We start from the raw sequence: 13886 nt of genomic DNA on the forward strand, positions 1-13886 counted from the left end.
CACTCTTGACAATGTGTCTCTCTGACAGTGATAAGTTGGGGCTGCCAAATGAGAAGCTGAAAATGAGAAGCTAACTGTTCATTTAAGTGTTAGCTTGTGTGTTTAGCAACTTTGATCAGCTGTTAGCTTGGTTGGTCATCAGCACATCAAGGCAGTTTGTTTGATAGTCAACTCTGTCTGTCTAATTATCTGCCTCTAAATGTTCAGGGTTCCTTTAATGGTTTGGGTACATCAAATCAGGTTCGGTTCAGCTTTAGGAAAGCACTAATTTAAATTTGGAAACATGTCTTGACTTTCGCTTCCTGTTCCCTTAGCATGCTGATTTCCAGCCATGGCGTTCAGATGACAATGCATTCCAGCAACTGATTCAGAGTTTACTGAGTTGGATTGTAGACTGAAAATTAAATCTGTCACCCTGGGGTTTCTGTTGCCAGACATTACCTTATATGGGAAAGAAAACTGTGCTGAAGTGTGGTATTTGACAACTGATTGGATTAAAGATCTTTAAACCATCAATGAAATAAATTTTTATTTTGAGTCATTTTAATAAGATTTCAGAAAAGTTCCTGGGATTTTCCCTGGCAGTATGGAGTGAAGAGTAACCCATTGCTACCTCTCCTTCTGCCAGCAATACTGTTTGTGTGTAACTACATTCAATGAGCATGTCTGACTGAAACTGGCTACCTCACTAATGAACTAGATAAAATCAGCTTTGGCTAATCTTGTTTTAGAGCTAATAGTAAAAGTGTAGAGGCAAAAACATCCCCGTCTTACTCAGTGGCACGTTGCATTCTACATATGCTGAAGAAATTTCCACACGACATATAATTTGGCATTTAAGTTCAAATGTGTCACCTAATGGCCGCAAATCTACTTTGCTGACCGTCACATAACTATCAGAAGCTCTGCTTGTCAGGGGCGATTTGGCCAAAGATGTTGACAAATTTAGTTATTCTAAAGTGGATGGGTGTAGGTCCTGGAGGTCAGTGATCAGTGTTGGATTTGACCTGTTTTCAACAGTGAGTTAGTGATTTGAATCTTTGCCAACTGAGTCTTCTGAATCCCAACAACACTGAATAGTAGGGAACTCTAACAGAGATGTACTCACTTTTTCTTGCTCGGCACCTTTACTTACCAAGCGGATAAGATTCAAGGATGTTTTTAAATAGTTTTTCAGTTGAGAGTGGACAAGCATTTTTACATTTTATGTCTGCAAGCAGTTTGAAAACCCACTGAGCCAGCAATGCTTCGGAAAAGGCAGAGCAGAGAGCAGCCCTGTCTGGAACTCAGCTGCAGAAAACCACATTTAGCCATTAGTTGCCAATTGCACTCAAACCAGTGTCCAACAGCAGCCATACCAACACCCGCATGTGCGTCGTGCCATTTCCCGCCCTGCCAAAGAGCACTTTGCTTCTTTGCAGCACCTGAACAGCTGTTGTGCAATCACATACTAGGTTGCTTTTTGATTTCACTTCAGTGCTGAGAGGCAGACAAGACCAGGCATATCAGCTATGTGACTGAAAAATGGTAATAGGAGACAAGAATATAAAAGAAGATACACTGGTTGTGGTGGTCTTACTGACGAGTGGGTGGTAGATTAATGTTCTGGGTGGGGTCCATTTTGTCCATTTTCTAAACATTCCTCTTTTCATTTCAGAGGTGTTTGAATTGTGGATAATTTTCTATTGGGAAACAGCTTTAAAGGAACTCTTATTCATAATGGGTTTTTTTGTGCATCACACCTAGAGTAAATAGCAATTTAATTCCTCTAGTTGTTTAACATGAAATCTCCTTTGCTTGAAGAAACAGATGCTGGATGCAGCTATTGATTGGGTGTGGTTAAACCCTACGTGCAGTGTTTGGTTTTTGTTAGTTTTGGCACGCTGTCATATTTTCCTTCTGATCGTGTCAACAATCCCTCTTTTCTCTTCCCGTCCTCTGTGCATTCAGTCTGTATCCACGCTTTCTTTTGGGCCACCTCTTTATTTGTTACTGGTTTTTTTTATCATTAATCTTATTTTGCTGACAACCTTATCTCAATTTCAGCTTCTCTCAAACATATGTTGTAAATCTAAATCTGGAAATAAAAATATATGTTATGCGTCAGCATTCATTTTAATACATACAAACATCAGTGCTTCCTAATATCAAAAGCTTAGAGCCTTCATGTAACATCTGCTTTATCTTTTGCTTTGTTTCATGTTCAATTTATGTTCAGGTGGACAAATAAGGTAATTTTTTCCTTTTCTTTCATGCATGTTGCCTAAACCACAGAACTTAAGCCACTCAACTTAAATCTAAAACTCTCTGTACATGCTCTGCATCACCACATCAGACCCAGCTGTCAGCGACTTTACATTCAACCAAAATTACACTTCCCACTTTGGTCTTTTGTGCTACCAATGTATCAGGTTCATCACGTTTATTCATTCCATTTAGAGTAGACAGAGTTTGCACAATAGCATAAAAGAAGAACATAAGCATTCAAGCATTCATGCATTCAAGCATTCTTGCTACACTTGTGTAGCAAGAATGCTTGAAACTTGAACTGGACATAAGTTGAAAGATCCTGGTCCCAGCTGTAACAGGAGACATGTCAGACATTCTCTACCAAGAGTAAGGAGGTGAAGGGAGGTGAAGGGTGTGTGTGTCTGAGAAGGGGGGAACAATCTAAGTCTTTTTTTTTCTGGTTTATAAAAAAAAGCATGTCTGTGTGACAGAGCTATTACAGGTACCACCACCCTCTTTATGTGTATGTTTAAGAGCCTGTACTTAAGACAATTATAACTTTCTCCCCTCTGATTTTTACAACCCAAGGTGGATATTTCTCTTCGTTTTAATTGTGAAGAAGAGTTACAGGATCTGCATGGTTTCAAAGCTGAATGTCTGAATGAAGGCCTGTGCACTGTTTCTCTATGACTGTGACTTACTCCCAAATCGTGGACACGATTTATATGCTTTATCTCGACAACGTTGCTTTTTAGGAGCAAAAATAAAAGCCATAACAAAGTCCAGATGGATCTCTAGCAGTGTTTAAATAAATGCCTTGGCTTTCGCTCTGCGCAGATTCAGATTCTATCTCATGGTTTTAGATGCCTTTCTGTTCAACAGCAGTCCACAGAAGTGAAACAGATTAAGCAAAGCTGAAGAAAATTATCAACAATTGTCATGAATTAGCAGAACATGCGTATAACTTTGCACCGGAGTCGGACAAATTGAAAACTTATTTCATTACACAATTCTGTATAAATGGGCTGGACTGAAAGGTGCGGCTCAGGGCTATGAGCTGGCGCGAGCAGTTTTCTGTTTGCTGCATATGCAGAGGGTGCCTCAGGAGGAAAAAAAAAAAACGTGCAAACGGGACCTCTCTTTTCACTTTTACGATTTTCCTAGAATCCTTTGGAGAGCGTGGAAAGACAGGCATGTTTATGAAGGTTTCCAGATGGTCCGGCTTTCCCCCCCAGCTTTTCCTTTTCAGTTCTTGGGCCATGAAGGATTAATCAAAGTCAGTGGCAAGAGCTGATGCCTAAACACTGTGGCTTTCACTAACCCAAGAGGAAACCTCTTCTCAGCTCCCTTCACATTCAAACCCTTGGGCTACAGTGCTAAGGAAAACTGAAACGGAAGGTTAAGAAACCAAGTAAACTTTTCAAAACCTTGGCTACATGAGTGCATATAAACAGGAAAAACCACTAACTTCAAATCTCATCAACAGAATATGGAATTGTCCCCAACATTCAGCCAAGAAATGATGAACACACCTAAGCTCTGGTCCCCTTAACTTTAAAAAGTGCCTAAAGAGCACTGTATGGAACTCAACTGAATCATTTAAACTTTAAGATGCAGATTGTTGAGAAAGTTGAAAGTACTTATGGTATCAATGATCACGTAGTTTCTATGCTGTTGGGATAGATACAGATAATTACGCTGGATTTCTGGGACGGTTAGTGACAGCAGACTTTTTTATTTATTTAGTTTTTATTTCCTTTCAGTTGGTTGGGTTGGGATCAACATACAAGTCAAAGTTTAAGAGAAAGTTAATATTTTGGAAAACTCAGAACTAAATATGATAAACAAATAGTTTTACGGTTATTTTGAAGCACCCTCACTTAACGTTGTTCCTAGGCTGACTTAACAAACCATTGTTCCAAAGAAGGCATCACCATTGAGAGCTAAAGGAATGCACGGCGCAACAGAGTAGTGACTCTGCATTAGTCTGGATTGTACTAAATCTATACTCTATACTATATCCAGATAATTATAAATCTATACTCTATACTATATCCAGATAATTATAAATCTATACTCTATACTATATCCAGATAATTATAAATCTATACTCTATACTATATCCAGATAATTATAAATCTATACTCTATACTATATCCAGATAATTATAAATCTATATTCTATACTATATCCAGATAATTATAAATCTATACTCTATACTATATCCAGATAATTATAAATCTATACTCTATACTATATCCAGATAATTATAAATCTATACTCTATACTATATCCAGATAATTATAAATCTATACTCTATACTATATCCAGATAATTATAAATCTATACTCTATACTATATCCAGATAATTATAAATCTATACTCTATACTATATCCAGATAATTATAAATCTATACTCTATACTATATCCAGATAATTATAAATCTATACTCTATACTATATCCAGATAATTATAAATCTATACTCTATACTATATCCAGATAATTATAAATCTATACTCTATATATAATATATATATATATATATATGTATAATAAATTATAAGAAATGTGCTGTTCTAGATTTGTAGAAACAAATCATATAGGTACGCTGTCTTGATGCCCCAGACAATCAACAACCGGGGTATTTGGTACGAACTGTTCGGTAAGGTTATATTAATCATATATAAAATGTGGGTGGTAATCAGAGAAAAAAAACTTGATGCCATGAATTTTATTTCTGATAGAAAAAATTTTATTGAAGAAAATTCGCCTGAAACCATCACTACTGAGATCTAAAGGAATACATGACTCAGTAAGCTGAGACTTTGCATTAGTCTTGCTACTGCATTAAAGACAAACCTAGGCATTTTCTGTTGTCGTCTATTAATTGGTGAGTAATATGCCGTTCAAGGTTGTAGAAACGAACCATCCAGATAATTTTTCTATATGTTGCTATGATTCTCCATAACTCTGGGCCCTTAACTAAAATAAAATATATTACTGATGAGTAATATATGATTCTACATTTTGTATAAATAGATCATACAGAGAATTATGGCTGAGACACAATAAAATATTAGAGTAAATTTTTAAATATTTAGGAAAGCCATTTTTGTTTAAAGGTTGGCTCACTTTTGTCATTTTAAAGAAAAGAGATACCTGAACTAGATGCAAACCTGTAAATATCAGAAATCCATATGCAACTGGTTTAACAGACTCACACACGTTTTTATATTTTAGAGATATAAGCTTTTCTAAATTGGGCACATAAAAAAATTCAAACCTTCACTGCAATATGCAATAATGTACAGAACATGAAATTCATCAACAATGTAGTGCTATTTTTTTAACAGTGGCTGACTGATAAGAATCAAGGAATACAATTGTACTAAAGCTACAGAAACTAACATTTGTGTTTTCACTGTGATTTTTTTTTACTTTGCTTCAGGTTCAGACATTATTTTGAGAAAGATTTAGCCCACTTAAACCTAATCTTCCTCAAAAGACAAACACTTGAGTGATTTAAAACTGATTTGACTGAATGCAATTAAAGAAATCCAAACACACACACAAAAAGAATAGCTACTCAGCATTGTAAACCCACATTGCATCCATCTCACAGGTTATGAACACACATGTAAGCTGGGTTTACAAAGCGTGAAAAACTAAACTCTTCTTTAAGCTGCTAACTGAACCATCAAGACATATTGAAAATAAGTGAGCCGACATCACACTTGAAGATGCTTTTTAACACTTACTGCCAAGAAATATGTAAAAAAAAAAAAAAAGTTGAATGAGTCAGTTGTTGCAACAGAAAAAACAATATCTGCTGCAATCAAAGGAAATGCATTCACTGATAGACTGGGCAAATATGTTGTATCTAATTGAGGACATTGTGTTAGATCAACTTTCAGAGAAAATGCTGCATATGCTTACAGAATCTGATTAAAAGGTCCTATCAAGTCACTGATTTATGTGAAAGTCTATGTTTTCCTGTGTCATAACACTTGCATGAGATGCTCTGCTGGTATTTTAATGTTCATCTCTGACCAATCCAATAAATGCTTGGGCTTTATCATGATACTCAATTTCAATTAAACCTGCTGTTGAGCCTGAATACACACTATGACAGCACAAACAAATTAGACCAGAATTAAAAAGAAAAAATGGCCCAGTTTATGGGCTGGTTTGCATTGGAGAAAACAACACCCAGTAGCCTTTATCAGTAGCCTTTCTGCTTCTGGTAATCCACTATTTTATTCACCATATTTGCATACATTCAGACTCATTCAGATTATTAGGATCACTATTTGCTCTTGGTGGTCAGAAACATTTTTTTCTCACATAAAGGGAATAGGACCAACTGATTTCCTTAACATATCTAAACATATTCCCTTCTCAAAGAGGGAAATATTAGGTATTTCTACACCTTTTATTTTAGTTTGTAACAAGGCTTTTGTGTCACAAAGATTATTTTATTAAAGGAATATATGCTATATGGTAAATGGCCTCTACTTGTATAGCCCTATATCCAGTCCCCAGAGACCCAAAACGCTTTACACTGCAATCAGTCATTCACCTATTCATACACGCATTCACACAGACAGTGAATGTGTATAGGGGGGTAATTATAATGAGAGCAAGTTTTTAGGGCTTTTTAAGTGATTTAACTCTATGAGCTGCATATGAAATTCTTGTAATTATACTAATCTTATATATTGTGTTTTCGTTAAAAAAGAAAAACACATTTAAGGAGAAGAATGTTTTTATTTACTGCGTGCAATACAGACAAATTGCAAAAAATCTGTACCAGAGATGATTTAATTCCAAACATGTGCCCCTTTATCAAATGTGGTCAGATCAGACATACAGTGTTGCACAATGACTAAAACCCCTTTAATAAATTATGTAAGAGCAAGGAAATTGATCTGTTTATTTTTGCAGCTTGTTGCAAAATGTCGAAGGGAGTTATGGTATTTATCTGTATTTGTAGCCTGATAAAACTGCTTGCAGATGTGCAGCTTGTACTGAAAAGTTTCCAGAGGTCCTGAGGTTTTGCAGGCTAAGTTGATAAAATTTTCATGTTTGTTTGAATCCTAAATAATCAACGGAAATCATAAAGATCTGACTGAATGATCATAGTTTGTAACCTGCCTAATATTGATTAGATGTTCTTTATATTATTACCAGAGCCCAGGTTAATGTCATCCAAAGAACGTGAGCAGTTTGTTCTCCAGAGGCTGTAGTCCAAGCTTAACTTCTGTCTTGTCTGAATTTAAAAGCAGAAAATTAAAAGTCCTCTGGGTTTTATGTCTAGGAATTCTTGTAATCTACGTAACCGATTGGATTCATGAGTACTTAATAAATAATTATATATTGGTACTCCACAAGCAACCGTATTGGGGGAACAAGATTTATTATTAACACAAACAAACTAGAAAAATAAGCCTTGTGCTGTTCCCTAGATCTCAACAGCATGTCAGAACGTTGTGAAAGAATAAACTAACATAAGTTCCAGTGTCTGTTAAGACAAATAAGAACGAGTCTTAGAGCAAACAGAAGTAGAATGTCATTATTACATGTTGTATTTTATCCTTAGTCATGGCGCATGCAGGCACGTTGATTGTTTCACGTCAGTTCGCAATTTTAACTCATATTGAAAGTGTTCTGCAAAAGCACATCAAGACAGACCAGAGAGTACCACTGTACTTCAGCCTTGAACATTTTTATTGTAGAGGTTGACATCTTCATCTGTGACCGAAGTAAGTTTGGATGTTGTACCCTTATTACATTTTAGAATAAATTTTATTCAGTTAAACTGGTTTCCAGGAAGTTACAAAAATAGTTTTTTACATTGAAATGTAGACACTTTAATAAAAATCCACAGTGAAGCCCATTTGGTTCAGCCCTGCAGCCGAATAAACTTTGATAGTAGATTTGATCTTCTCCACAGTCCAGTTAGCAACTTTGATGTTTGCTGTTAAGTGTTCTTGTTCTCCAGCCCCCTGTGTGGGTTTTCACCCCCAGCTCACCCACATATGGATAGGCATGGGCTGTTGTGAAAATCTCATGGTATGATGCCCTTGAGTACAAAATATACTCTTCCACAGTATTAACATAAAGATTCAAAACAAAAATGCCTCACTTGATCTAATAAAATTTATTTTAAAGATAGAAACAAACATCATTCCTACTTTGTCTAAAATTGTGTCAGATTTCAATCATTAGAGTTAAAATCTGTTTTAATACATAGACATATGGAATAGATATGGAATATTTCATTTTACAATGAGCAGCCAACTTTTTATTTCTCGTATGTGCCAATATCAGTACAGTATTCTTCTGTCAGCCAGCTGACCGACAGTATGCAGCACTAGGCAGGGGAGGAGAAATGCTGCCTTACTATGTGTTCCATGCGACTGCAGAGAACTCCGAACACATTATCTGCTTTCTCATAAAATAATTTCAACTGTGGGGTGCTTGGTGGCTCAGTTGGTAGACCATGTGCAGAGGCTGTAGTCCTCAACGTGATTGTCCTGGGTTCCATTCCCGGTCCCCGGACATTTGTTGCATGACCCCTTCTCTCTCCACCTCTTTCCTATCAAACTACTGTTCAATAAAAGCCACCAGTGGCAAAACAAAATCTTTAATTGCAGGAGCTGCATGATGTTTGCAGTTTTGAAAGTGAAATTTTATAAAACAAACTTGATACACCTTAGGTATGAGCCAGGTGGACCAAGAAAAAATGATGTGACTGAATTTCACCTTAAACCCTCCCACACACCGCACCCAACCTCAACACTACCAGCTGCTGCTCTGTTTAGGGATTCATCCAGCTTGTTTTGCAGTCTTTGCACTTACGTATTTTACAGCCGAACCCCTAGGAAATCTTTCCATTTATAGTATAGGAGCATGCATGCAATCCTTCGAGGTTCCTCAGTTCTTACCTGATATTTTTATTAGGGTTACCTTGCAGAACGCAAACAGGACGAGTGAGGTGAAAGTGAAGTTAGCGCTGAAACCCTGTTAAAACAAAAAATGTTTTCCCATGGAAGTGGCAGTGGATAATATTGAGGGCTGCGCTGGTATGAAAATGTTATTGTGTTTTATTAAACCATGGAATATGTGTGACAGCAAGGCTTGGGAGTTTAGATATGTAATCCCATCTCAACTAACATGTTGGCCATGAATCACAAATTAACTAATCTTATCAGATTAAACCTGCCGAAAATGTATATCTTGGTTTATTATTCGGGTGGATGTTTATTGAAGTTAAACCTGAGATTTTATGAGTATGGCCTGCATTGCATTTTGAAAGTCCAACAGGAACACTTTACTTTTTTGCCAAGCAATTGTACTTTCACCATGGGCAGTCTTGCATTGAAAATTGTATACGACAGTTCTGTGGTCTAAAATGAAAACCTAGAAACAAGAGCATTGGCCTACAGTGTATTTTTGATTTGCTTCTGTTAGTAGCAGAAGAACTAACCCCTTTAATTTTCTGTCAAAGCACCTTGCGCAGCATGAGTATCAGGCTGCATAGTTATTGGTGCAGTTAACTTTTTCTCGGGGCAAAGCCTCTGTATCACCCCCAGCAGCATCTAACTTTAGGTACAATCACATGTCAGCATCTGACATGCAAAGCACAACCAACCGTCTCCAAGCCCAATCCTGCCACGTTTTACCTGTCCCTGTGTTTTGATAAACCGACATGTTATATCTGCTCAGTCAGTTTGGGGGTGGGGAGGGGGTGGGGATGAAGGATTAAATTCAGATACATGACATTTTGGGGCATTCCAACGAATGTCAACGAGTCAGTGCATAAACAACTTCTACGTTATGTCAGGGAAATATTTATCTTTCTTCGTAGAAGCTTCTTGAGATAGTGTCAACACTGCTTAGAGACACAATTACATCTGAGGCTCAATGTCGAAGAGTCCTTTTGGAGATAAAAGTGTGTTTTATGAGTAAATCACAAAATACTTGTAGAAATACAAGACTATCAAACTGATAAAACTGTCCCAGAAGTGCATATTTAAGGAAATACTAAGCATGACCGTTAATCATATCTTTTTCCATATTTTGACTTGACTAGATTACACTAGCCTAATCTTTTAGTGACTAAAGAATTAGGCTTTTTAAATACAGCAACCTCCATACTTTCGGCACCTTCTAGTGAACATGAGTAAAAAACCTTAAAAGAAATTGCAGTAGAATAACTTTCAACATCCAATCTTCAATTTACTGTTAAAAATAAGAAATTCCTTCTTTACAAATAAAATTGTTGATGATTATATTATTGGCACCCATACTAACGGCTCTAAAATAATTGAAGTTGAAAAGCCAGTAGCTGCAGAGGTATGAGAGTTATGTACATGTTTGATTTGGTTATGGGCCTGAGGGTGGCTTCCATTTTCTGACTGAGTTGTTCATTTTTGGCTGTTATTTTGAGGATGAAAACCTAAACTAAGCATAACCATGGCTCACTGGGGTATACCATGAAATCTAAATGCATATCTGGTGAGGTTAGTGGTCTCACCAACAGATGTGTTTTTTTAGAGGGATGAAATGACAAGACTTGGAGAAACAATCATACATTTTTAGGATCATTTTTTAAGGCAACATGTTGAAGAAGTTTATCAAAACATCGTTCACTAGGACTTGGAATACAGCAGGGGCATTTCTGAGTCTGGGCATTTTGAATACCCAGTATTTATAATATCCAGTCGAAGTTTTAAAAGCTGTTTTCCATCACTGCCTTACCTGTTGCGGACCAGGTGATAAGTTTGTAATATGGTGGTGCCATCGAATGGTGTGGACATGAATGGCAGAATTTATTTATTTTTTCTTTACAGTGATTTGGTTGAGACCATGGTAATTAATAAACATAATGAGCATCTTTCTTGAAAACATGAAAAACCCCAATGAGGGAACTGTGACACCACACTAATCACAGCGCTGGGGAACTTTACAATTATCAATTCATAAGCAGTTTCAGTGGGGTGTAAATATGATGTAACACAGACAAGATGAACAAACCAAAAACAGTTTCCGTTAACCTCCTATGTTAGAAAATGGTAACGAAAAAGCTGCTGACTTAACCTGCCTTTATGTATATAACTGTGGCTCAGTTTACTTAAAAACAAGTATTTACTAATGCATGAGCTATTCCCCTAGTGGATAAATGTAATCACATTAAATGTTGAGGGTTTTTTTCTAAAATCTTCACTGTAAGATTATGTTACTGCAATAAAAGATGCATTTATTTTAAGGCTTTTCATCTTTACCAAGAAGTGTGAGGCATTTATTAAATTTAATCTTTTTTCATCTTAAGATTAAGATAATGTTGTTTAAAGTCAAAATATGGATAAAAACTATGATTAACGGACATGCTTTGTATTTCTTTAACTCTGTACTTGTGAGGCAGATTTATGAGAGCGATTTACAAATTTACGCTTTTACCTCCAAAAGGACTCTTCAGTTTTCCTCTCTTGTAACTGTGTCTCTATTTTAAGGCTTTTTAGCCTTAAAATAGAGGCTAAAAAGATATGCAGTGGAAAAGTCATACAGTGGAAAAGCCAGTTGAAAACGATCTTGCAATCAGAAGGTTGTGGGTTCGATTCCAACTTCCACCTCCTATATGTCAATGTCCCCTGGCACTTAACCTCAAGTTGCCTACCGATCTGCGTATCGGTGTATGAATGTGTTAGCGTTAGTGAATGCGATTGGGTGAATGTGGCTCTAGTGTAAAGCGCTTTGAGTGGTCTGTATGACTGGAAAGGGGCTGTATAAGTTCAGTCCATTTACCATTTATACATTTTTACCAGTTGTAGTCTAGGCATGTTTGTAAAATTGTACTGTCTTTTTTTGTTCTTTTTTTACCAGTAACCACAACACCACCTCCAGGCTCAGGCCATGCCAGAAGATGCAACGACACAGAGAAGGCCTACTGTGTGAATGGCGGCGACTGTTACTTCATCCATGGCATAAATCGGATTGCCTGCAAGTAAGTCATCTTCCTGGTGCTTTTGGGCTTCCCCGTTTTTATTGTGACAGTTTCATCCTTCATCAAGGTCTTTTTTTGCTCCATAATAACATTCTAACAGCAAATTAAAAACTGTTATCATCTTGATGTTGCAAATTTCTTTCAGCAGCTGTAGTCATGCATCTTAGTTCCTCTAATCTGCCACCTGTTTTGTATTGCTAATAATGGAGTGAGGCGGTGTGTTTGGTTTTTTAAGTCTTGTTTAGTGTACAGAAGGGCTGCACATTAAAAGCACTTTTAAAATGTCATGAGTCATTGGTTTAGTAGTGAGCAAATATTTATGCCTGTTAGAGGCCCCCAATGAGATAAATACAATCATTGCTTACATTTGAGAGAGGGGATCAAGGCCAATGTGTAAATATCTTTTTAACTCTGTATAATTGCTTTATAGGAGGAAAACAGGTTGACATTTTCTCAGAAACAATCTTTTTTTCTCTCTTTCATGTTTAGATTTGAGTTTGTGTGAAGCTTAAGGTCAAGAAACATTAGAAAGGATGATGTTCAGTATGAGAACATAAACAGAGAGTTTTCTGTTTGTTTTCTTCAGACTTTTTTTTGAGTTGCTAGAGTCTCTCTATTGCTCATTTAGTTAATCATCAAATTTCAAGCTAGATTTCTTACTTATTTTATGTTCTGGATTAGCAAATCTCTGGATGTCTTCTTAGCTTCCAAAACTATCCTTTAAACCATTTCACTCTTTTTATTGTGTCACAACCACAAACCTCAGTGTGTTTTATCGGGTTTTTATTTGAAAGTAGCGCATCGCCAGAGCATGATACCGTCATCATCATGAGGGAAATTGGGGATGGTGTTTTTAGGATAATGTGTAAATAGTTTGCCGTACATATATCATTTCACATGTAGGCCAACATTTTTAGATTTGGACTTATCTGAAAAGAGCAGCCTTTTGTTTACCACTTGTTTGTGTCCCCTATGTTTCTTGTGGCAAATGTTAAGCTGGACTTCTGATGGCTTTCTTTTAGCCTCTCTTTTTTAAAGAGATTTTTGAGTGCACAACTAAAAGAGGTCCCATCAACTGATTTTCTCTTCTGAGCTGTGGATCTCTGCAGGTGATTCTATGACCAAGCCTATCATTTGACATCTGAAGGATTTTACTTATTAGGATATTGGAATAAATTGGGGTTGAATGCAAATGAATGCTCAATGTTTCAGATTTTTAAGTACAAAGTCTTATACCACATTGAATTTTTCTTCACCTTCTCAATTATGCGCAGCTTTATGTTGGTTTAACATATAAAATCCCAATAAAATACATGGAAATTTGTGGTTGTAAAGGTACAATAAAGTTTCCAGCATTCTGAATAATTTTGCAAAGCACTGTATATCTATACTTAAGATTAGATTATTTAAAGAACATCGCAAACTGTTGCAAATTTGTATATTCAGTTTGTGTACTACAAACAAATTTAGTTAATATATCACTTTTTAAATTGGAAGCTAATAGTACAAAACACATTAATCTACCTCCAAAGGTTGTCAGATATTACAATGCTGGTTTACTGAGAGCACAAACAATCTGTCGGCCTATTTGATTTAGCGCTGTAACATTAGCAGGGCTTTGCTGCCAAGTCAGCCAGAGCGGGATGGCC

The 13886-nt window shown here is 36.4% G+C and overlaps 1 protein-coding gene across 1 annotated transcript in view; it reads left to right on the forward strand.

The window, feature by feature from the left end:
- Positions 1–13886, forward strand: part of nrg2a (neuregulin 2a) — a 115286-nt gene that overhangs the window by 77657 nt on the left and 23743 nt on the right. Inside the window, exon 4 of the mRNA XM_047378918.1 lies at positions 12117–12237. Coding sequence (XP_047234874.1) covers positions 12117–12237 — 121 coding nt within the window. The remainder of the gene's footprint in view (positions 1–12116; positions 12238–13886) is intronic.

This window comes from Girardinichthys multiradiatus, chromosome 11, assembly GCF_021462225.1.
Source record: "Girardinichthys multiradiatus isolate DD_20200921_A chromosome 11, DD_fGirMul_XY1, whole genome shotgun sequence".
Lineage (NCBI taxonomy): Eukaryota > Metazoa > Chordata > Actinopteri > Cyprinodontiformes > Goodeidae > Girardinichthys > Girardinichthys multiradiatus.